The sequence below is a fragment of the Toxorhynchites rutilus genome, chromosome 1, assembly GCF_029784135.1.
Source record: "Toxorhynchites rutilus septentrionalis strain SRP chromosome 1, ASM2978413v1, whole genome shotgun sequence".
In the NCBI taxonomy this organism is placed as follows: domain Eukaryota; kingdom Metazoa; phylum Arthropoda; class Insecta; order Diptera; family Culicidae; genus Toxorhynchites; species Toxorhynchites rutilus.
In genome coordinates, this window is record NC_073744.1 from 15190497 (window position 1) to 15215806 (window position 25310).

The window sequence follows — 25310 nt, forward strand, 5'->3', positions numbered from 1 at the left end:
CTTGTAACGAAGAACATAATCTGTTACAATGCATGAATTGATCTTACATGGCAACTGATCAAACTTTTCACTTACAAAGCAAATATGTTGAATTCAATTGAATTAGAAAATTGTTTCATTCAATCGATAACTTAATCAATACAATAGAAATGCTTACTAAGACAACGGTAGTCCTACGTCAACCTTGCGGTTATATCGCAGATATAACCCACCCATTTTTTTTAAAGTTCAACGTTTTTACATACGCCCTCATAAAAAAACAGTCGTGACTAAAATATGGTAATGAAGATTGTGAATTTGGGAAGCGGCCACCATATGTACAAGGTTTGAAAAAAATTGAAAATGATCGCGTCAAAACCGTCATTTTTCCACCGATTCAGCGTGGAATTTCTCCATATAAAAACGTATTACTATGGATCAAGAAACTCTTGGTTAATATTGGAAACAAAATCTCTCAGCATAAGATGCATGCCAGCTGTGACATCACTGAAATATTACGATAGTAAAGAGCCGCTAAGTCAAATATTTGTTTATCCCTAGTTTTATGTGTGATTCCATTATCTTAAAAATTAGAAACTCGAAAGATAGAATATCCATCCCGAAGTCAATGTCATTGACTCCGGCAGCAGCGAGTGACCAAATTGTTATCATCTTGCTCGACCCCTCGAAGCGACGTCACCAACTCACAAACGAAGTTCATTCTGCGGTTTACAGAATACGTCCGCTACTAGTTCCCGGCTCAATCCACATCCCCCAGCGAGAGCGAATCTCACGCTTCTTACGCATCGCTAGCGAACGCAACACTCGCTCGAAGGTCATTATCACAGCTTGCGGTTTTTCGCCCAATCGAAATTAGCTGATAGTAGCCATGGCCTCGGCTAATACACATTCAGGGCACAATGAACCGGTATAAATGCCTCCTACAATTTGCTATCGGTCATCAGTTGACGTTCCACTGCTGCTCCTGTGCCACACGGTCGGTTAAATCGAATTTCCTCGTTGAGTTAAACACACACACACCTACCAAGATGATCCAGAAGAAGAACCTGCTGCTGCTGTACGATCGCCCCCGGGAACCCATCTTCATGGGCAAGGGCAAGGCTATCTTCGATGTGCCGGATAACTATCTGACCGATCGGTATCGACCGATCGGACCAGAAATTCAGAACCGGTTCGGGGACCAAGCGGAGGAACGCATCCCGGTGAGGAGTATCGCGCTGCCGGATCTCCGCATCCCGATGTCCCTCGGGCGGCAGGAGCAGTTTTCGCTGTTTATTCCCCGCCATCGGAAGATTGCGGCCAGGCTGATCGACATCTTCATGGGTAAGTGCGAGAATATTGATTTAGTTTTGGGTCCTGATCCACTTATTGGTGCTCTGCAAGAGAAAATGGTGCACTTTTTCGCGAGACGCCTACACAAAATTGTTGAGTGGGCAGCTTTCAAAATGACACCGACAAAACATTATTATTGGCCAATCAGTGAGAAGCAGGTGCATTTTCACCGATATGGGTTTGTGTGCTGCATATTTCACTCTGCTCAGATGCACTTTGCCGCGAAGTTGTTCGCTCAACGTTCCAACTCAGAAAAAAGCGAGCAGAGAACGGAGGAAAATCACTGACTGATTGCAATCAGGATTTGATTTCGAGATGAATATTTTCAAACTTTGAAGATTTGAGAACAAGCGCACGATGCATTCGAACTTTCAAATTGAACGAGGATTATAGTCGCAATGATGGAATTTTTGTTCGAACAAAATTTATTCGTTTTACCATTCAAAATTGATTGAATACGTTCACTTTTTTTACCTTGAATCAAACTTTCCTACACTCCGCTGAGTAGAGCTCAATTTGTAGTTAACGAAAATAAATTTTACGTCTCCAAACAGGTCGAACCACCCTTGAGATGTATTACTTGGTTAAATTTATTCCCAGGGCACACTTCATCCATGCAAACATAATTCTACAACAGCAGGAAAAGTGAGAACCGAGAATGTAAATGCCTTCCGCTCGAAAAGCACTGATTTCCTCTATATTTTTTCACCCTGTTCCCAAGAAGGGCATTCGCGGCGATCCACGCGCTCGTGGTTTATTGTTTTCCTTTCCGGAAGATATGCCGAGCAAATATTTATCTGTCCGGTGGTTGTTATCAGTTCGCTGGAATTTCACAGCTTCAAGAAAAGCAGGACACGCCACCACGGAAAGGCCTGATTTACATAAATTTGCGATAATGGAGTGGAGCATAACAGGGAAACAATAACACAATATGTTATTTCGCTGAAGTTTTCGGCCCTTGAGTGGCTCTTGAGAGAGAGCATGGCTTTAACCGACTTGAAGCCTATATTATGTATCGGGGCTCGGCATAGTCATATTCAACTGAAGATAGTCAGCGGACTATAAAGAAATTCCCCTTCGTATTCAATTAGGAATGACTATTGGCTTCTTCACGCAGATTCTCCGTCAACATGACTTAATAGTCAGTCGGGCGTTTAGTCGCTATCTCTTTCTACAACTCGAATATCTCACTTCATTCATCCCCGTCAAATGGACTTCATTGCATTTTGAAGTGATTGAGTAAAGTGCAGTGAGTAAAAGGAATCGGGGGTTTCCAAAAAAAAGTTGATTCCAAATGTCTTAGATTTTTCTAATCAAATATTGACTATTTGGCTGTTTGGCCCCTTGGGTGTTTTTTCGGTTTTCAAACAAATCAAACATTGACGGCTTTGCGACACCTGGTGCGATTGAGCTGATATTTTGCATGGGGTAGTTTTTCGTGGAAATCAACATTTTCAACACTAGGTTTACGAAGGTTTCTTATATACCTATCTCTACAAACACGCGTCAATTTGAAGCGTAAACGAATACATCAAACAACAATTAGAAATCAATGTAATCATATAGCAAAAATGAAAATATGAGTTATATATTCATGGAATGTTTTCTTACTAAGTGAACGTTAGTGAGTCCAATCACTGAACTCTTCATTGATTGATTACCCTTTGATCATTTACAATTTCCTTTTACTATAAATTGTCTAGTACTTCTACAAAAATTCGTCTTTATAATATAAAATTATTAATCGGACCATCCCTTCTTCGGGTTTTCCGCTTACCAACAGATTTTGCCTTACATTTTTATTTATACAGATTATTTCTATACTCTACATTTATTTCGCGCACCTTTCATATAAACACTTGACTTGTTTGTGCTCTTTTGGCAAGTAACCTGTTCACACAACTCTACAACTACAACTCTTTATATGTTCTATCATATTTTTTCTATTATTATTTTTGGTTACAATCAAATGAAAAGTTTGCGTTACCTGCCATTACATTTCGTTTTTCGTAGCAAGTAGGCCCAACGATGTCTTTGAAGATTTTGTTGGAAGGAAATATTCCACTAGATCCGCCCACTTAAAATTTTTCCAAGTTGTTCCATCGACCGCTATTGCTGTATCACATAATGCATCCAAATTTTGGAACGTTGGAACGATCCCGTAATACCTTTTGGATCACCTCATGTCCGTAGATATATGTATACCCTATAGAGAATTTCGATATTTCAACACTTTTGAAAAAAACAAGACTTCAATATTGTTTTACCTCGATCAATGGATAAATACCATTACAAGAGATGACCTAAAATTGCAAACGGTTTTTGTAATTTTCCTCATCAAATTCGAAACGCGTCAAAATGAAGCGTCCCGTAAACCCGTTAAGAAAGTCCCGTTTGAAAATTCGAGATGGCCATTTTCATTGGCCCTCTAGTGCACATATAGATCATGTGTTACGCGCCAACTGTAGTGTGATGCGTGAATGCAGCTCACAATAATTGCGCCGAGTGTCGACCGAAGTATGTCATGGCATGTGGTTAATTTAATGTTGATGTTCACGATGACAGTGACGACTTTCAATTAGGGTCCATAATTTCGGTCCCAAACTCGTTAGTGTAATCTCTATGAGATTAGAAGACACGAAGCCAATTTTCAAATGTTAAAAATTGAATAAAAGTTTTCATATCATGTTATTTAATTACTTGAAACACGTAGGGGAAGTGGGGGCATATTAGTCATACTAAGGAATATGCCCATTTCCAACGTCCACATACCGCTTCAATTCCCATCTGTCGAAGAATATAATAGTTCAACTCATTGTTGTTCAAGATAGCAAACGGCTTTTATTACAAAAATTCAAAATAGTACACTTCTCATCATTAGAAAAAAAAGTGAAAATCCAACATTTTGTTTGCTTGGAGTTATAGTGGTCACCTAGTGGGGGCAAAGTGGTCACTCGCACATATCAATGGGATAGATGGGATAGATTTATGCGTTTTTTTCGTCCAAATTTGTTCAAATCATATTTGATATAGTAGGTACATGCATGAAATAAGCTTGGCCTATTCACCTAGAGTGTCAATTTTATTTTTTCTCATGCATACAAAAACGTAGTAAGAAACACATAACGTTCCGCATAATAAGGCATCGTTTAGTTGGAGTGACATATTTTGCCGGGGTCAATGCCACAAAAGAAACCTCATCAAGAGCAGAATGTGACGAGAGGTATATCAGCTTTAGTAAACAGAACATTGTAAGTGAATAACATATATGACCACTTTGTCCCCAAACACCAAAGAATTCTCTATGCTAAATAATCGCTGAGATTGAACAAAATATCTGTTCACCTCTCCTAGCAGTGAACTCCTAGTGAACAGTTGCCCAGACTTATGATTTGTCCAACACATCAGATTGAATATACTAAATTTCACGTGAAATTCCTTAGATACCATGCGCACAGAACTACGGCCGAATGGCTGTCGAGAAAGCGATTTCGGTTTTTATTTGTATTTTGACATTTTGACAGCTCTACTGAAGTACAGAGTGACTCAAAAGTCATCAAATTCTTCAAACATAACATGATTATCAATACGGTTTCAATAGTCAATAGTTATACTACCAAACAAGCAGGTAACCACTTTGCCCCCCAAGACCAATTTACCCCCACTACTCTTATTCCTGTTTCTTATTTGACCATTTGTCTATACAGTTTCCGATATTGTTACTAAATCTTTGCATTATAATATAAAGTTGTCATCAAAAACAATTTTCATGAGAATTTTCCACTACTTGCAAAAAAAGTGTCTCATTGAATACGGAGAAGTTAATGTTCATTCATATTTTTAATTTTGATAACGTGTTCATTCCCCCTGAAAATCAATTATTTTTTTACGCTCCCCTAAACCAAAGGCCCATTTATACGGTGCTAGTAGCTGACTTGAAAATGAGCAGCTACTGAGCCGGTGAACTCGCTTGACAATTGGTTGACTCACCTTGTCCGTTCACACAGTGTGAGCTGCTGGCGAGAAACTAGATACTACAGCACGGCTTTACCAGGGATGCCAGGTGATTTTACAAATGTCCATCAAAAAGTCAGAAACTGCAATCAGATCCGAATTTGACAGATGATTGGATATTAGCAGTTTTCCTCTCAGATTTTCAGTTGCCCTTATCATTGCACAATTTTATCGCGAAATACACGCTGACTGTGTATAAAAATACTTCGTGCTGAAGTTCATGGAACTGAAGGTACTATCCGAAAAAAGGAGAAAGGCAAAGGGATTTGGGCTATATTGAAGGAACTCTACGATCATCCCCGAGAGAACAGAGCAGTGTTGAGAATAACACCTGAACAAGTGGAAACACTGTTTGATTTAATTGCTCCAAAAATACAACGCCAAGATACACTAATGAGGGATGAGGGATACCAGCAAGAGTGAAATTAGAAATGACTTTGGTGTGGCTTTCTTCTGGAATATTGTTCAGATTATTGTCGATGTTTTTTAGAATCTCGAAAGCATCTATAGCTAAGATAATTCCGGAAGTATGTGATGCTATAAATGGCAGTCAGAAGGATTGTTTTAAATTTTCTTTACTCCGCCTTGACAGCAGCTTCGTGTACCAATTTGTGAAATGAAAATGATAGTAGATTTAAAGGTGGAATAAATATACGTTAAATATTAAAATAATGAATGAAAATCCTCTTTTTCAAATCAAATATGTATTCTATTTCTTAAAACAATCCCTTTTTAGAAAGTTGTGAGTAAATTTTAAATGAAAATTGTGTCTGAAAATGATTTTGTGTTACAGTAATTCACATTTAATGCGACATTTAGCCAATTGGATAGACATTTAATGCGATACGTTTAATTGGACATTTTCACCTTTAATTCCCCACGTTAAAAGTGGCCACCAGACGTCGACACTGTACCACTCCCATCGCCAATGTCACTCAGTCGTCTTTTTGTTACTAAATTCTTACTCTTACAACTCTTGTATGGAATACTTACAACTCTTGTAAGGAACTCTTACAAAATGTATGTTTTTAATTGATAAAACACATTCTGAAAATAGCATTTTCCTATGGATGTGGTAGTCAATCAAAGATAAACACAAATACTGACGTCACAATTGGAAAAATAGCTATGGCAGTGCATGCTATGTCGCACTCTACCATCTTTATTACCTTTTTTTCCAGGACATTGATGTTGATCAGTTTCACGCCAAATTAGCGCATTTTTTGCATAAACATATTTATTTTATACTATTTTTGTTTGGCAATAAGTTTTTAACATATTAAGTGATCAGCTATTGCTATGCATCTTAAGTCTAAATAAAAATTGCATGCAAAAATGCTTGTTTTGTATGTCGCCATGTCGCCATGCCATGTCGCCATGTCTCCAACTTAAAATTAAAAATTATGAATTTTTAGGTATTATCAACTTCTGATTTTCGGTCTGCTTCAATTTCAGTAAAAATAATTGAAAACAATTTTCGTAAAACATTTGGTCGAATAATTCGAAGACAAAATGTGTTATTGCAAGAAACTGCATTGAGGTTTGGGGAAACGTGAGTTTCGGAAGATTTAATTGATTTTTTTCTTAAAATGTCCGTTTTCCCCCATCTCTCCTACGTATAAAACAATAAAACTTGTTGTAAGTGTAAGTTTGTAAATCATTGGTGCCTAAACAAAACACCAACAGAATGCGAACGATACTGAGCGACATGAGGGGCACGTAACCACTATGGTGTCGCCGAACAGCAAAGTGTTAAAATAAACTACCTACTTACCTTAACCTTAACTTAAACTTAACCATAACAACGATCAGAGTTCGGGCAACTTCATGCTCGGAAAAGGAGCACCTCTCTCCAAATTTCTAGATGCATTTCTGAATATACTCATCTAGGGTAGCCAGGCGTTAACCTCCGTTGTTCTCGTTCAGCGGGAAAGTTCAAAAAGATCTTGAGAAATTTGTTTTGAATATGTTGGAATTTGAGTCTGTGTGTCCGGGCACATCAGTTCCAGAAACCAATGAAAACCAATCCAGCAACTATATTTGCGACCTCCTTTGCACTTTCAGGTCCTGTGAGACACCTTCGAGAGCATTCTATGTCACGATTATAGCTAAGACTGGTATATACAGATGTAGATCCCGGGAAGTGAGTCTTCATCAGTAAGTCCAGTACTTCTCAAGGAAACCTAGCCCATTCGAGTGGTCTTTTGCAAGAGTCTCACTGAGTCTTGCAACGATTGGTAATTTGTGCTCTGTTGAACAGTTTCCGCGCTGTTTTGCGAAGCCTTTTGTTCCACCAAGGAACGTTTCTCGTCGAAGAAACTCTCTTTAGTGGACAATTACTGTTATAGACAGAAACTATCGTATCGTTTCATTCTATTGAAGCTGATTCAAACTGTAGAATCAGCGTCAGCGTCACAGCCAATTATGAAATCTTTGTTGATTTCTTTGCAGTAATTTACGAACGCCGCAGCCTCTAGGGGAAGCGCCTCAGGGACGTCGTCAGGAAAATAAACCGACGCGAATATTATGTCGGATCTTCCCTTGGCGGTTGGTATCTCAACTCTGATCGCGGCGAAGCTGCCAGATTGTCAAGCTTCGCGGATTTAAAAGATACACCGCGAAGAGTCTTCTCTTTACCAAAACCCCTGATGACGTCTCTTTGAACATTATGTGGAACAACGAATTTGGCATCCCTAGTTCCAGAAAACCTCAGATTTCCAAGGTTTTTAGAATTTAGAGATTGATATTATTTATAAAGGTCCCACGAGTTGCACGGTAAAGAAAGATACACGAGAGAGATTAATTTTCACAGAGAAACCGCTGGAAGAAGGACAAATCTCATTTCCAATTGAATGCGAAGAACGATGGCTTCATAGTTCCCTGCACATCCTCAGTTGAATATGACTTTGCCGAACCGTGTTATTGAGTGACCAATGAGCCAATGAGAGTCATCGACTGTGACTCTTTCTCTTTCTCTCTCTCTCCAATTGTGATAATTCTTCAAAAATGTAATCCTTTATTATTGACCTTTGTTCTTGTCCGATCAAACGTTCCATTCTGATGCAATAATTGTTACCATTCTCCAACCAGGAATGCGCAACATCGAGGACCTGCAGAGCTGCGCCGTGTTCGCCCGCGATCGTATCAATCCGTACCTCTTCAACTACGCATTCTCGGTAGCTCTGCTTCATCGGCGCGATACCCGGGACCTCCAGCTGCCCAACATCGTCGAGGTATTCCCAGATAAGTACGTCGACTCGAAGGTTTTCGAGCAGGTCCGCGAGGAAGCGACCGTCGTGCCGGAGGGCATGCGTATGCCAATCGTAATCCCGAAAGATTTCACCGCTTCGGATCTGGACGACGAGCATCGGTTGTGGTACTTCCGAGAGGACATCGGCGTCAACCTACATCACTGGCATTGGCATCTGGTGTACCCATTCGATGCTTCGAACCGTGCCATCGTGGACAAGGATCGCCGCGGGGAACTGTTTTACTACATGCACTCCCAGCTGATCGTTCGCTATAATTTCGAGCGATTCTGCAACCGGCTGCAACGGGTTAAGCGGTTGAACAATCTTCGCGATCCGATTCCCGAGGGCTATTTCCCGAAGCTGGACTCGCTGGTGGCGAGCCGCACCTGGCCGGGACGAGTCGACAATGCCGTGATCAAAGATCTGAACCGCGAGCTGGACCAAATCAAGCAGGACGTGGCGGATTTGGAGCGCTGGATCGATCGCATCTACGAAGCCGTCCACCAGGGCTTTGTGGTGGATGAGTCGGGCAATCGCATCTTCCTGGACGAAGACAAGGGCATTGATATTCTGGGAAACATTATCGAGTCTTCGATTCTTTCGCCGAATCGTCAGTTGTACGGTGATATGCACAACGCCGGGCACGTGTTCCTGTCGTATACCCACGATCCGGACCATCGTCACCTGGAATCGTTCGGCGTGATGGGTGATGTGGCGACCGCTATGAGAGATCCGGTGTTCTACAGATGGCATGCGTTCATCGATGATATTTTCCAGGAGCACAAGCGGAAGCTGACACCGTACACGAAGAATCAGGTGGGACTTTCTGGAGCGAATTAATCGGAAAGAGTTAGTGAATCAATGTCCTTTGTACAATCTTGCAGCTCACCTACGAGGGCATTTCAATCACTGGGGTTTTGGTTCAATCGGAAGGTGCTCCGGCAAATACATTGCACACCTTCTGGCAACAGTCCGATGTGGATTTATCACGTGGAATGGATTTTGTGCCACGGGGCAATGTGTACGCCAGGTGAGTCAATATAATGAATTCCAATTAGTAAATTTATCTGCAATTCAGAATAGTCTCCTTCGGGGGTTTCCTACCATGTGTGTTCAATTCACAATTCTGTCCAATCGAGAGAAAATGTTCCGCCATAAGCGATTAATCGTTCTTCCCAATGCAAAACGCAAAAGTGGATCGATTTTCCGCTCCAATCAGCTATAAGTAGTAGCTAGTCAGCTATGAAAAACACTTTACAACATACAAACTGTTCGATCTCGAGAACCCTCAGCGCGTGGGAGTAAATTAATTAAGTGAAAGCTCTCGGAGGGCTTCCGTTAGAGAATGTATGCATGTGGGGAGCCGGTGCCATTCGTAAAATTCTTTGGATATGCATTCATCCAATGGGTGCACTGGGTTAAACTATTCCAATTACATCAAACAATTTCCAAGCAGTCCAGCAAACATACACACACACACACACACAAATAAATTAATTTTCACGAAGGATAGAGGAATGCTTTTATTAAAAGTTAAACGAAAAATTATCGTCCATTGATCTCTCCCACAAGCTGGGTAAGCAAGATATACAGTAATGCTTTAGAATCCGGACACTTATTCATTACATTCAATATCATGCCAAAACCGTTACATGTTTTGCATGTTGAATTAATGTGATTGATAGTTACTATTGTGTCAAATATAGTACCTAACTGTTAACAAAAAATGTCAAAAATCAATGTGTGTTTCACAAATCCATGTCCTGAATAAAAAGCACATTCAGAAGACGATTTTAAATTCGGACGGATCAAAAGTTATCGATTAAATTTCTCATTGAAGGAGTTGCATAAGAGTATGTTAAAAGCCCTAGTATGGGGTATGGAGCAAAGGTTTTCGATATAGGTGACCGTAAAACTCTTCGGTATACAGGACGACTCGATTATAAACAGTATCCTATTTTTTTTTAACGGTTCTATTTAGCCTGACCCGTTTCTATGTACGTGGATAACATTGATACATTGTAGCTTTTGTCTGATCTTGAAAATCCAAACTTTTTTCTCATTTATTTTATTATCTAGTTTTTAGTACATTATCTGCATCATTAGTATATTTATCTAAACTAAACCGTTCAACAATTCCTTTAAAATTTAAGATTTGCATTTTTCATAAATAACTGTGTTCTACTAGTCAATCCCATTCGTTTGATACCCATATTGATAGGGTTTTGAGAAAATCTGTAATCCGCCATTTTGTAGTGGCCGCCATCTTGGTTTTACATTTTTCATCAATAACTGTATTCTAGTAGTCATGTTCTTTCATTTGGTGTCCATATTGATGGGGTTTTTGAAAAAAAAGGATAAGGGTATGAGCCTAGCGGCATGGACGTAGATTTGACGTAGGACTGTGATTGTTCAAAACAGTTGTTTTCTTATGTAATTCTGCAACAGTTGGTGCAGGCTTTTTTGCATCTCTTTCGCACTTATTGCGACAATAAATCTGATAGTAAATAGTAAAATTAAATGTTGCGACATTTGGACTAGTTTCATCCGAACATAAAAAAAATTAGCTTCTGACAGGAGGTTCAACTGACTAATTGAAAATGATTAATGAATATCATACAACAGGGTGGAATAGTACACAAAGTATATGTGGATCGGTAAACAATGAAAATTATGTCGTAATTATTTTTTTCCACTGTTGGGTGTGAACCACTGCGTCCATTATTTGTGGTATGCCCCTCTTTTCTACTACGCTTCAAGCTTATCTACTGCTTATTGATGAAGGAGTAGACTGAAAGCTATAGCGAGATAGGTACCAATCAGGAATAATCGGTTTGAAAGAATTTATAATTCTGATCGGTGACACAGACCAAATTTCCTCGGGCTCCAGAATAGCCTTATCAAGGTGTTGAAGTCTGCGTCTTGTTAGAGCTCCGCAAATGCAGAGTAAATGTTCCGAGGTTTCGCTTTCGGCATTACAAAAGCGACAAATATCATCTTGAGCTAAACCTATGTTTTTGAGATGGTATTTACTCGGGCAGTATCCTGTTACAAGACCAGTGAATGTGCTGAGGTCTTTCTTACTAAGGCTTAGCAGCTGTTGAGTAATTTTAATACTCGGCGTAATAAATTTTTTTGCCTGTTTAAGTTATGCAGTCATCCAATTGGCTGTCACTTCCCGGTCTTCCCATTTATTCAGCTCACTTTTCAACACACAGTCAGAAAGTCCACAGAATGGTTCTGGACCAGTGAATGGTGAGTTTGCGCCGTTCCTGGCAAGATCATCTGCTCGCTCGTTGCCCTCTATGCCGCAATGGCCAGGAATCCAGTACAATTATACCGAACCTATCTGACTTAGTTGCCGTAAAATGCAAATACTTTCCCATACAATTTTTGAAGAGCATTTAAAAGCATTGAGAGCTTTAAGTGCCGCTTGACTGTCATCATTGATTACATTGAATAAGAAGTTAATGGGGAAGAAACAACTAAATGTTAAAAATACTTACGATTACGGGATATTTTGAGGCAGAATACACATGAAATCATTGAGCCGCTATCATTTTCAATGGATAGCTATGGGATTTCTAACTTTTTTCCATTATCTTATTCTTATTATTAGTCTTATTTAAAGTCATCGGGAGTAGTAGCTTTTTCGGTGAAATAATGTTCGTTTGTAGACTATATTTCACGACACAAACACACTGACACTGTGAGCCATTACAATACACCTTGGTATCGCTGAGATAATGATTTTTTTTTCTATGACATAGCAACCATCTCACTAATGCCGTGTTTGCTTATCTTTCAATTTCCACTGTTGATGTCTCAGGCGAAAAAAAATGCTGGATAAATTTTCCATCTAATGGTATATATTTCAACATAAATCCTAAGAACGATCCTGCGTAATATACGTTTGAAATCTCTTGATTTTTTACACGTTACAAAAATCCTACTCAATTTGAGCGAGGAAAGTGTCACCCATATCTAGGTGACGGGGCGTCGAAAGTGTTAACGAAAATATGCGATCCGCTATTTTGTAGCGACCGGCGTCTTGGATTTTCCAGATCATGGTAGACGCAGTTTAATAATAACTGCAGAGATAAAGATGTGTTCTAAACTTCAGATCATCGGTCAACAGGAAGGGGGCTAAATTTCTATCAATTTGTGACAGCGTTACAAACAAAGTTATAAAGTTAACCATGTGCATACAAACGGGTCAAGCTAAACAAAACAGTTTAAAATCTGTTTTTAGACCCTTATGTAGTTTACAACAAAAGCGCCAAATCAAAAAATGAGCTTGAGCTTGAGCTTAAGCTTGGGAAGACTGTACAATTCGTAGTTGCTCTCCATGAATAGTCAATAACAACGCCTGCCTCGTCCTTACAGTCATGAGAGGAAGGGAAGGAATGTTAGTATGATATTCGTCGCCTGAAGGCCAGAAGCGTGGTTCCCTAGCGAATACCATGGAAGGGGTAGTTGTTAGTGGGGAGAGGTATTAATCAGATTTCAGAATGCAACTCGGTGCTGGTGCGCAACAAGATTTTTGTACCCAGTTGAGCTCCCACTTCTTGTGCACACATGCGCTCTGGCGAATGAGCACGCTCCGAAACACAGATGAAATGTTTGGTTTTCAGCGCCGTTCTTACGCACAGTTTCAAGCTGAGTTTTACGCTGAAATTTGCGCCGTGCTTGCACCGTATTTCTATACTGCGCGCTTGAATCTGGATTGCTCTCCCTGTTGAGGTATTTTTCTTCACACAAGCGTATACGGTTCAAATGGGGGCGCGCTGTTGTTTTTATGCTTTGCTTAGAACGAACGAAAACAAATCGGGCGCTAGAATTTTATGTGTATGTGTGTGTGTGTATAGAATGAGACGCGTGAGAAGAAATGTTTAGTATCTGAGTTCTGCGCCGGGTACATTTTGCGCTGTCGTGCTTATGAATTTTGTGCTCTTCGCACCAAGAGAGAATACGAGTTTTCTTTGAGCGCGAGCTGATGAAAATTAAACTCAAGCAGCGCTGCGTTTGTAAACGCAAACTATCGACCATTCGACGAAACGAAAATTCTCAAATTTCATGTGTCTCAACACGTTGCAAAGAGTAACCGAAGGAACACCTCTAAAACCATACGGATCGGCAATAAATTCCGTTGATCATCAAGCGTATTCTTCAACGAACTCCAATTGCGACTACGGAGAGTTATTTTTGGGGAACCTGAGACGGTAACCGAGAGAACTCTCCTAAAATCAATCGGATCAACGAAACATTATAATCATCGAGTGTACTCTAGAGATTGAACTCCAATCGCGACGTCCAAGAGTTATCTTAGGAAAACCTGAGAAGGTAAACCCCATAACGCGTATCGTTATTTATCGCGTGGAGTTGCATGTTTGGAGCCATAAGTTGTTATTCACATGTGCATTGCGACAAAGACGATCACGAACGCCTGTAAAAATACGTGCAAAGAAAAACTTACTGAATAGTTTTATTCCATTCCATGACATAAACGCCATAGAAGGTTCGATTCAGGTCCAGCCTCCCCTATATAAATTTTCAAATGCAAAAGAAAGAATTAAGTCTCTCGCGTCAGGGAGCAAGTGCTATATGCTGTATCAACTTTGTCAAAGACAGTTCTTGTCTAATTGTCGAGCTCTAGGTGCAAATTTCCACCTAAATTCGTTCCCTGGACCATTGTGCATTATATGGACTTGTGAAAATGCAATAAATAATTGAATTAAAAAAAAACTTTTCACCAAACCATTTTTTTACCATTTAGTCCAGCTACTTGTGACGCAATAATAAGTTGATAAGTTTTACAACAATCTAAAAATAATTTCTCTCAAATAAATGCTGCTGACAACATGTGTCCGGAATCAAAAGCAAAAGTGTCCAGTACTCAAATCATGATGATGATTAAAAATCAAGACACAATGAAGACATTTTAAAATTTTGAACAAATATACCATGATTTTGTGGAATGTGATTGGTAATTTACTTGAATGCCTTTTAAATCCATCGAACGGTAGTTTTTCATGCCATGATATGCCAATATTTTTTAATAGTTTAAGTTATTATCGTAAGCGCTTAAGTGTCCGGATTTCGATGCATTACTATACCTAGTGTGAATACATCACCCTTTCCTCATCATCCGGGAACGCTATTAAATTAGAACGGCTCATTCCAATTCCAGCATCCGTGGGATATAATTGATGGTATGTGGTGTGTGGTAATATTGAATTTCAACCAAAAAACTAAGAGCGAATTCGTTTTCAAAACTGAGTTAGTTCCAAACTGACTCTGTAATAAAAAAAAAACGTTTTCAGTTTCACGAATGCGGCGGTTTGTTGGTGTGCGTTATATAGTCTGATTTGTTTATATTTGCGATGACAAATGTACAGTGTCGACGTCTGGTGGCGATATTAGTGCTTGGGTGGTAAATTATTGTCTATCAGATCAGAAAGGCAGTACAGTGTAAACATATAAAAGTTTGAATGAAAATTTCTACTCCATATTGTTTAACTACCTAACACATGTTGTCCTGACACTCACTTAACATTTTGTCGACGCATTTCATGTTTGTTCCATAAATAATAACCATCTATATATACAAAAATGGAGTGATGTCTGTCTGTCTGTCTGATTCTTATAGACTCGGAAACTACTGAACCGATCGACATGAAAATTGGTATGTAGGGGTTTTTGGGGCCGGGGAAGGTTTTCGTGATATTTTGAGACCCCTCCCCCCTCTCTAAGGGGGTGGCTGCCATACACATGAAACACAAATTTCTGCATTACTCGGAAATCAACCAAGCAAACGAAACCAAAGTTGGCATGTGAAAGTTTTAGGGTGCAATAAATGTTTCTATGATGGTTAGACAGTCCTTCCCCCACTCAAAGGGGGGGCTGCCATACAAATGAAACACAAATTTCTGCATTACTCGAGAATTAATCAAGCAAATGAAACCAAATTTGGCATGTGGAGGTTTTAGGATGCAATAAATGTTTCTATGGTGTTAAGATACTCCTTCCCCTCTCTTAGAGGGGGCTGCCGTACAAATGAAACACAAATTTTTGCATTACCCGAGAATTAATCAAGCAAATTAAACCAAATTAGGCATATGGAAACTTTAGGGTGCAATGAATGTTTCTATGGTGGTTAGATACCCCTCCCCCCTCTCTTAGGGGTGGCTGCCATACAAATAAAACACAAATTTCTGCATTACTCGAGAATTAATCAAGTAAATGGGCGGGACGAAGTTTGCCGGGTTAGCTAGTTATAATATAAAATCATTATCAGACACAGTTTTCGTTCAATATGTTTTTGCAATTTCGGAAAAAAAACCTCTTATTTCATCACATAAAATAAAAAACACGATATGTTAAAGTAAATTTTAATTCATAATATCGGTATGTTTATTCCACCTGAAAGCACACGAAGCTTAATGCCGTCTACGCGAATATACTCTTCAAAATCAGAATCCGAGTTGGATTACGATTCAAATAATACAAAAGCAAAAGCAGCAGCTTTTCCATTTCCATAGTCTTTATTTTTAGATTTTCCAAAACAATACTTGGAACTTGACAGTTCAGTATAGTTGTGTTGGTGAACCCGAGTGCGAACCTGTGAAACATTTCAGTGCGAAACAAACAGCTTTCGGGTTGAGCCTAGTGCGAAACTCGGTTGAAACTGAGTGAATAAAGAAACATTTTGACAGCAGTTAGTTTGGCACTGGAGTTGAAACTGCACAAAGTCGAATTCGCTATAACATGCGAGCGCAAGAGTTGAGTGTCAAACCGAACATAATTACAAAATGTCACTTTCGGACAAAAAGCCAACCTATAGGAGAATACCATTTGAATAATTTGATCCCATGGCTTCAGCACCATGTAGGTCAGCTGGATTTACACGGAAACCGAACCCAACCGATTTCCAATTAACAAAAAATAAATGTTTCATAAATACCATACATATTCTGCGTTTCTAGATCGATTCGAATCAAATAATTAATTTGCATAACGTTGCTAACAGTAATGACGTGCAAAAATCCAATTTGCAGATAGTGGCTGCACAGTTGGTATCGTGTTAACAAGTAAAACCCGGTCCCCGGTTTCGGTCATCCGCACAGGCTGCGCTCTTCTCTGGTAGCGCAGCTCAATTGGATAATATTACAATTTGTTCGATCAATGAGTTCGTAATTACGGAGCAATGTGTGGCAGTTCCCACACTCGATTTGCACTCGACATCCATACAAGCAGCTGCTTGTATCAATTTCATCCGGTCTAATGAGTGATATGTTGATACCGATATAAATAATTGGCACAAACAGATCACAGTGTTTGCTCCCGACAAACAAATGTTATTGCCATTGCTTATTATCCTCATGTATGTATTTTTAATTCCAGATTCACTCATCTCCAGCACGCGCCCTTCGTGTTCACCATCGAAATAGAGAACGCTTCCGATGTGCAGCGGATGGGCTTCGTAAGAATCTTCATGGCGCCCAGAAATGACGAACGTGGCCAGCCGATGCTGTTCCGCGATCAGCGATTGTTCATGGCGGAGCTGGATAAATTCCTGGTTGCCCGTGAGTAGCAATCACCCACAAAGTATATTTGTTCACTAGACTAAAATGTGTAACTCTCGAATCCACACAGTCCGCCCGGGAGCGAACCGCATTCGACGCCGCTCGGGCGAATCGACCGTCACCATCCCGTTCGAGCGTACCTTCCGCAATCTGGACGTCAATCGGCCCGAAGCGGGCACCCCCGAGGAGGACGAGTTCAACTTCTGCGGGTGCGGTTGGCCCGCCCATATGCTCATCCCCAAGGGACTGCCCGAGGGTTTCCCCGCGGATCTGTTCATCATGATATCCAACTACGAGGAGGATCGGGTGGTGCAGGATCTGGTCGGAACGTGCAACGATGCGGCCTCGTACTGCGGGGTTCGCGATCGGCTCTACCCGGACGCCAAGGCGATGGGCTATCCGTTCGACCGTTTGCCGCGCACCGGTATCGATAAGTTGTCCGCTTTCCTGACGCCCAACATGGCTGTCCAGCCGCTGAACATTGTTCACGTCGACAAAACGGTTCCGAAGAATTAATATCAATTATGGTTAACATTTGGCATTGAAATGTACTAGGAAAAAGGCGAAATAAATACATATTCACTAAATGAATGAGCTCGATAAATTAGTACTAATAACCGAAAAGTATTTGATGGCGATACCGTTTTCATCAAACTAAAATTTAATTCGTCTGCGTGGGTAATAGCAACGATTCCACACCATCATTAGGTTATATCAACGGACAAATGTTCAATGAATTAATCAATCTAAACATAGCCATCATTCGCAGAACAAATGCATTTAATACAGAATACCTTTTTGCAAATTAAATTAAATGCTTTATTGCAAATTCACATTTTTTCCAGATGGTTGAATGTTTAGAATAAGAGACGTGGCATAATTCTTTCGCAGGAATTCAATTCCAACTGCCAGGTATGCGCTGCCAGTCAGCCGGTTCCCTCTTTTTATCGAGGAATAGAAACGATAAGCGGAAATCTTGGGGGACATAACATTCAATAAAGTCGCTGTTTAACAGGCGGGAATAATGGAAAATTCTAATAGGACACATCGTGGAATGAACATCAAAGCACAATTACAATATGCTTGCAGGAAGAAGAACGATACAGATATTGAAAATTGAATCATTTATTAGAAAAGAAAAAAATACGTAGGAAGTATCCATTCTGTTTATTTGTTCAAACAAGGTATCTGTTGGTTTAAATACAGGGTCTTTCAGATTAAACGCTCACGCAAATAAAACGAATAGCTCCTTATAAGAACTTTTTTTCACTCCGTCGATGGTAACGCCGAATTCCCAACTTCGGGACGATGATATTCGGCTACTTGTTCAGTCTGATCGGATGGTTTCTAGTGTCAAGATGTACAATTTACAAGAACGTGTATTTCCAGTAAAATCGTATTACTGGAGCAACCGGAGCCTTAATGAAACTTTGTCCTCTTATGATAAGAAATTCAACATTTCTCGTCGTCGATTACTTCCTCTGGGGGTACGTGAAGGACCGTGGCTATGTTAATAAGCCACAAAATTTGGAGGAACTTAAAGAAGAAATAACTCGGATTTTCACCAGCATCGAAGTCGTAATGTTAGAGTGGTGCATGAAGAATTTTATTCACCGTTTAAAAAGCGTTATCGAAAAAAGGGGTGGTCACATCGAAAATGTCCTAAAATAAGCTTTATTTTCGTTTTTTAAAAATAAAAATCTATTCACTTTTATAGAAGTTATTAAAATTTGTTGCGTGAGCGTTTAATCTGAAAGACCCTGTACAATTTATTCCCGAGAGAATTCGCATGAACCGAAATGGCATTGCTTTTCGAAGCCTATATTATTTGGATCGGTAGTCTTTTCGAGACACTCAAAGTGTCCAAATATGCAGCAAGTACCAGCTTTGAGGGTGGAAGGAAGAAACCGAAATATGATGATATAGCCGAAGAGTGTGTGGTTAATTAAAAGGGGACCCCTGTCTGGATGGTCGAAAAATAATGAACTTTCGTGATTTTTCCTCGGATGTTAGCAATAAAGTGAAGTGTTCGAGTATTTTAGTTATTATTTAAGATATAGACGAAGACGTTTTTTTTTGAGTGCACGAATGATGATTATTACGCTGTTGACAGCTGGTGGTGGTATCGGAGTTTTTTTCAATGAAAAATCGCAGTTTAGAAGCTCATAAAAAATCGAAATAAAGAGATATCAAAAAACGGTTATGTAACGCTTTAGATAATTTATTTAAATATGCTGATAAATAAATAAGCCGAATCGGTCGAGTAGATCCTGAGATATCGATACTACCAGATGAAAAAAACATGGTTTCGAGAAAAACGTGTTTAAAAAATCGTACAGCAGTTCTATATCACTTGATGTGACTTAATACTTTTGGCTGTAACTTTCCAACAAAATCAAATATCGAAAAATCCTCTTAGGACAACATTTCTGAGGGCATAAGCTTTCCAAAAATGCATAAAAACAAAAATTCGATTTTTTCGATTTTCCAGACCGGGGTCCCCCCTTAAAATGAACTGCAACTTAGACGCGTATCGATCCGTCATTGTCATGCGAGGATGAACAATAATGACACGACGCGGAAAATTTCATCGGTCTTTCCGGCTCCAAAAATACCTGACCAGAAAACGTGAAACAATGATAAATTCAGTGACAATCTATCGGGAAATGGTCACTGATGATGAAAATTGGAACGTTATGTACCCGTGGTACATGGCAGATACATTAATTCAATTAACATTTTCGATGTCCTCCATTTGGAAAATCCGACAAATTATAAATGCATCTCAAAATTGATTCGGCTTCACGAAGCAGCATATATATATTTTTGGAATTAACGTTGAACACGTAATTACGTATGGATAATTGATTGTGATAATTATCGGCGAGATACTTACTTACTACAATGAAATTGTGAACAAATATTGTCTTGTATAGTGTACAGCTTGATCCATTTAAAATCCGGGATCACAAAAACAGTTGTACCTCGGGATGGTAAAAGGTACAAAAAATGTTTTTATATCAAAGCTCAGATAAGTTCTTCTCAGAAAAAATATTGAAAAAAACATTCCGTAACAGTTTTGATAAATTTTCGTACTTTTCTTCGGATACCCTCTATCAAAGTTTGAACTTTCTGCTTGTAAACCTTAGCGACAATTTTTTCCACGATCTTTTCATGTCTGCAGCATCCCGAGTCACTTTGGTCACCCTCATCGAATGTCCACTTAACAATATTGTTCTATTCCATCTGTTTATTCTATTAGGCTAATAAAGCAATTCAGCTGTAACAGAGTCGAATTTGTTCGTGTACATTTTCGTTGTATATACACTGAAGCCGATTTTACATGTAAGAGTATTCCTATCTATCGATAAACATTTGTTTTGTCTATTACACAGTAGCCATTTAGGCGTAACAGTATTTCCATTCTATCGATACACATGTCGCATTTTTTGGCGTAAGAATATTCCTATTGTTCGAATGTTCACAGTTGGACTGTTCACAGCGGGACTGTAGATATATGGCGTCCATTATTGTGTTATTAATAGTACCAATTACCGTTGCAGCAGACCGTAATGTGAGCGGTAAGGGACTGGGATTACCGTCACATGATGATTGTTGTGTGGTCGTAGTAGCTAGAATAACGCACGAAGCTGGTCAGTTGGGAGCCCTGAGTTATGAACTCATGATCGTTCGACACGCAACCAATTAGGCGGACACCAACCTAAATTTGCAATTAGGCAACCGCTTGACAATTGTCCAATATTTTTCGATAAGGCGGAATTGGGGGCAATTGGAAGGATAGAGGTCTTTTTCAATGTGATCAACCCTATTGTCACGGTTCCACTGAAACACCTCTCGACTGTATTGGCAACTTGCCAAATCTGGTCGAAGCTTCACCGGACATTCGTGAGCATTAAAAAACGGAAGAAAACATTTCAGCAGGCAATCATCGCCATACATTTTGGAGTTCATTGACTTGTTTGTGACGAGAACCTTGATTTTTGTCCACAGCTGAAAACCCCTTTCCAAAATCAAGGACTTCTTGGAAAATTTATCAGCAAAAACAAACTTAAATTTGCTGGGGACATCTCCTCTGGCAATTGCCTTATAGAATTTAAGGTCTGGAAAATCTATCTTCACGTACGTTTAGTTTCAGGCATCCTTCGTTCTTCGTCAAAGCCTTGTTGTACAACTCTCGCATTTTTTGACCACGATAATTTGCTTCAGCGTCCTGGTTGTGTGTGGTTTTCACCAATAAAATCACAGCCATTTTGGATATATTTCTAGACATTCGTAGAGAACACGACTTACCTTGTCCGCAGTCCGAATGAGAAAAGAGGACGAGAACTGGTGCTGCGTGATTTGGTTGGATGATGCAGGGCTGGGGCAACCTTCAAAGCGGGCGAAATATGTATGACAGGGCTGCGTCGCATAGACACGGTATGTATAAGAGGGTAGGCTGCGCATTTCATGAGGAATATTTCAGATGTTAATGGGAGACTACATTCACCATCCACACAGGTTGGTTGGCTGCAGGTACGGAAATAACGATAACCTTCGCCTTCGATTCTCCGGATGGTACTTTGGTTAGAGTTGTGTTTTTAAACGATATCTTAGTCCGAGAGTCCCGGTTTTGCCTTAATTGTTCTGAATACCTTCAACCTCAACTTAGGATCGGATGTAAGTTCCACCACGACGCGTCCTATGAGCCATCCGAACAACTGTTGTACGTTCACGAAATCGTTTCAGCACATCATACACGGTATACAGAGGTCTACAGGAGCTTCAGTCCGAGCTGACTTTACACTGCGTAGTTGCTCTCCATGATTGGCCTGAACCAATATAAATTGCAAAACAAACACACTGAATGGCGCTAGGAATTTTCAATTTATTCTCATTGCCATTGCCGTTCTTATTGCCAATAATAACTCTGAAAAACCAATCAAACTGTTGTACCGTGATTTTAGTTTGAAGTTGAAGCCTTGAAGCGAAAAATGTTACATTAGACGTTAAACTAGAATCCTGGTATGAAATTCAGACAAAGGAGAAATCTGTCAAAAGCAAGCTGTCACTTCCTGCTGACAAACGAATGAAAATTATTACTTTCAATCCATGATGCTCGAAACTATACACCTAGCAATAATTTATTATTCCCGTGGTCGCAACTTTATTCCACCTTTATTCCATCTTATATAACACTACACCCAAACCAATACCACAACAAAGCTTAATTGGCACGGCGACACAAACGTATTTCGTCGACGAGAGAAAGTAGCACCAGGAAAGGAAAGATAAACTGTAGCTTTTTGTTGGCCCTGTCGGAAATCCCGTGTTGTCAGCTTTCTTGCAGACGTCTGATGACAACCACAGCAGGAGCGGTTGTTGAAGCGATGACAAATATCTGCCATGAAATGCAATGACAATGACAACAACAGCCCAGCACTTCCCATGGAACTCATAAAAAAGCCCTAGGTTACTATGATGACTACGGTTGCTGTCATCTGTCATGTTACAGAAGGAATGATTAGATTCTCGAGTTCACTCTTCTTTTTTCGTGATGATTCGGACAGCACTCCACTGGTAAAATAAATAAAAAACACTTTAAAAACGATTATTTTTCAATCAAACGTAAAACTCTCCGTCAAGGTAATTTACGACTCGAAAATTGGTAACATAGACCAGTGAATAAAATAGGATTACGCCCATAGGGCTACGAACTTTGTAATGACCTTCTGATGATAATAACCGGAAATAAAAGAAATGCGCCAAATGAAAATTTTACTCATAAAGACTACAAAGCCTTTCTTACCTTCCCCATCGTAAAGTGAAAGTGATCCCCATTAAAATTCTACTGTTGTTTTAATTAAACTCTCATAATATTCGGGAAAAGGCGACCGATTTCATCCCAACGCCCAAAAGATGGGGCGTAAAACCGGGATGACATCACTCAAATGAATTTGCTCCAATGGGCGACGAGTAATTAAACTACCGGGAAGTACAATTAAATCGTAACGAGGGGAAGATTGCGAATAATTGCACCCAGCAAGTGTATTAATTCTTCCCGAAACATTCCCGAAGCATTACTCACCGATCCAGCGAGATGGCCACCAGGGTAAACACCGAGGACGCCACCGACATGTTGGCGATGAAGTTGTTGACCGTGCAGTAGGCTGCCCCAAACGGCCAGTCCGAGTTGAGCATGAAGATGAAGTTGAACGAGCAGTTCAACGAGGACATCAGCAAATCCGCCACGCTCAGGTTCAGCAGGAAGTAATTGGTGACGGTTCGCATCCGGCGGTGCGCTGTAACAGAAAACAAAAAAGAAGCAATACTTTCATTATCTATTGTGAAAATTGTTGTCAAGCGTTGATCGCTCGAATATCGGTCCGATTCTCTTTGAACGAATATTGATAACTTTCATACCTTTTGAAATATTGTCCATTTAAATGGTCGAGGAAAAAACAAGCGCGCGCTTTTTCATATTTAGTAAAGGTATTAATGCTTTCAGCATCAACATCAAAAACGAAAGTACTCAATTTGCAACGCCAGGATCTATCCTACATTGAGCGGATCAAAGCAATTATTTGACTTCTCGCATTTAATGGAAAAAGTTTAATACTTTTTTTTTCTCCTGTTTCATTTATACACCATTCGATATTACCAACAAGTCCATTAATAACTTTTTTTTCTTGTTTGTTGTGAGTGAGAAAAACAGTTTGCTCGAAACAGGGGGGACATGATAATCGAACCGGAAAGGATACAAAAGCAATTAGCCCCGGTTCAGTCGAAAGCATGATGAACGATGGACGGTGTCGATGATGGATGATTTCGAAATATTATACTGTGAGCCTCAACAAAATTGCATTCTTCTACTGAGTAAATTTATTTTTTTACACATTTCTATCCATTGATTCATACTTTTCGACGTAGGACTATGTCCTTCATTTCTGTACTGGGAAGTAAGATCAATGTTTCGGAAACGATAGCGCTATGCCGAAACGACAAAATTTTGAGCGTTAATACCTCCTTACCAACTAAACGAAATGGTGTTTCAATAGATTAAAAATGCCGACGCCCACTCGGAAACCCACTTAGTTATAATTGTATAGCGGTTGGAGCATGTTATCGCTGCCGTGGCGAAGCTAACTTCGTTCATCAAGAAAGCACTGATGAACGGTGTCACCAAGAGCCTGTTTGTGCAAACTAACGGCATTGGTGCGTCGGGTTCGTTAAAGATTCCCCCTGAGGTCGGAAGAGATTCCTCCGGGGAGAAGAATGGTACCGCTACAAGGGCGACCAAGAAAGCACCAACCTTGTTAAAGGTTTCCGTTTGAGGAGGTAAAGGCTGGGTATTGGAGACAGCCGCCACACACACACACACACGCAAACCTTTTCGTTTGGTGGTCATCTAGCCTAGCATCGATTGCCGGTGGGCGTCGATAGTCGAGCGTCGAGGGAGAAGACAAGCGCCAAGAAGAAACCGAAACAATGTCATCGCTGCTAACAAATAACCCGCCAGTTCTTCTTAGAACTTCTTAGAACATTGAAGCGAAAGAGATTATTTTGTTTTCTACAGTTTTGGTGTTGGTGTGACACCAAAACGTTATATGTTGTAACAAACTATTGTTCTAACGTGAGATTACATCTTTTTCGTACCTATAGAGCGTACAAAATGAAGAACGAAAAATCTTTGGCATCGCGAAAACCATCTAGCTTCGAGCACTTATCGCTCAGTTGCTGGAGGATTCAAACTCAGAGAGTTTATTCACATCTAGTTTGTCTCTCAACTCTTATTGATTCATTAGTCAACAAGAGCTATATATAAGCCGTGGTCTAGTGGCGAAAATCATTCAAGAGCCGAAAAAAGTAGCAACCAACCACCGGTGAATACGATCGCAACCAAGACGCTGTGATAATACATCAGTAATAAAGGCAAATAATCTTTTGCTTCTACCGTGGAACTGCAGCCGCTGCTGAATTTATCAAAGCTACTACTGTGAAGAAGGTGAGCAACAAGAAGAAACGAGGGATTTTGTTTACAGTTAATCAAATCCAGTTCTTCTTAGAATTGAATATTACTTTCAAGCGAAAGAGTTTTGAACTACTGCGATCAAATACTTTTTTTTGT

At 39.9% G+C, this 25310-nt stretch overlaps 2 protein-coding genes across 5 annotated transcripts in view; one reads left to right on the forward strand and one right to left on the reverse strand.

Moving 5' to 3' along the window:
• LOC129762769 (tachykinin-like peptides receptor 86C) overlaps positions 1–25310 on the reverse strand; it is a 181347-nt gene that overhangs the window by 99493 nt on the left and 56544 nt on the right. For all 4 annotated transcript variants that reach the window (XR_008740713.1, XM_055761306.1, XM_055761297.1 and 1 more), the window contains exon 4: positions 23271–23484. Coding sequence is in view for 3 of the 4 variants with exons in the window: in XM_055761306.1 (XP_055617281.1) it covers positions 23271–23484 (214 nt within the window). In the remaining variant the exon portion in view is untranslated. The remainder of the gene's footprint in view (positions 1–23270; positions 23485–25310) is intronic.
• LOC129762752 (phenoloxidase 2) lies at positions 954–17773 on the forward strand. Its single transcript, XM_055761275.1, has 5 exons — positions 954–1323; positions 8437–9413; positions 9482–9627; positions 17001–17182; positions 17253–17773. The coding sequence occupies exons 1-5, from the start codon at positions 1029–1031 to the stop codon at positions 17696–17698; spliced, it is 2046 nt and encodes a 681-aa protein (XP_055617250.1). The 5' UTR covers positions 954–1028; the 3' UTR covers positions 17699–17773.

Coding starts and splice junctions, on each gene's coding strand:
- LOC129762752 (XM_055761275.1), top strand. CDS start 1,029: ATGATCCAGAAGAAGAACCTGCTGCTGCTGTACGATCGCCCCCGGGAA. Junction 1,324..8,436: donor GCTGATCGACATCTTCATGG/GTAAGTGCGAGA, acceptor TTCTCCAACCAG/GAATGCGCAACATCGAGGAC. Junction 9,414..9,481: donor CACCGTACACGAAGAATCAG/GTGGGACTTTCT, acceptor ACAATCTTGCAG/CTCACCTACGAGGGCATTTC.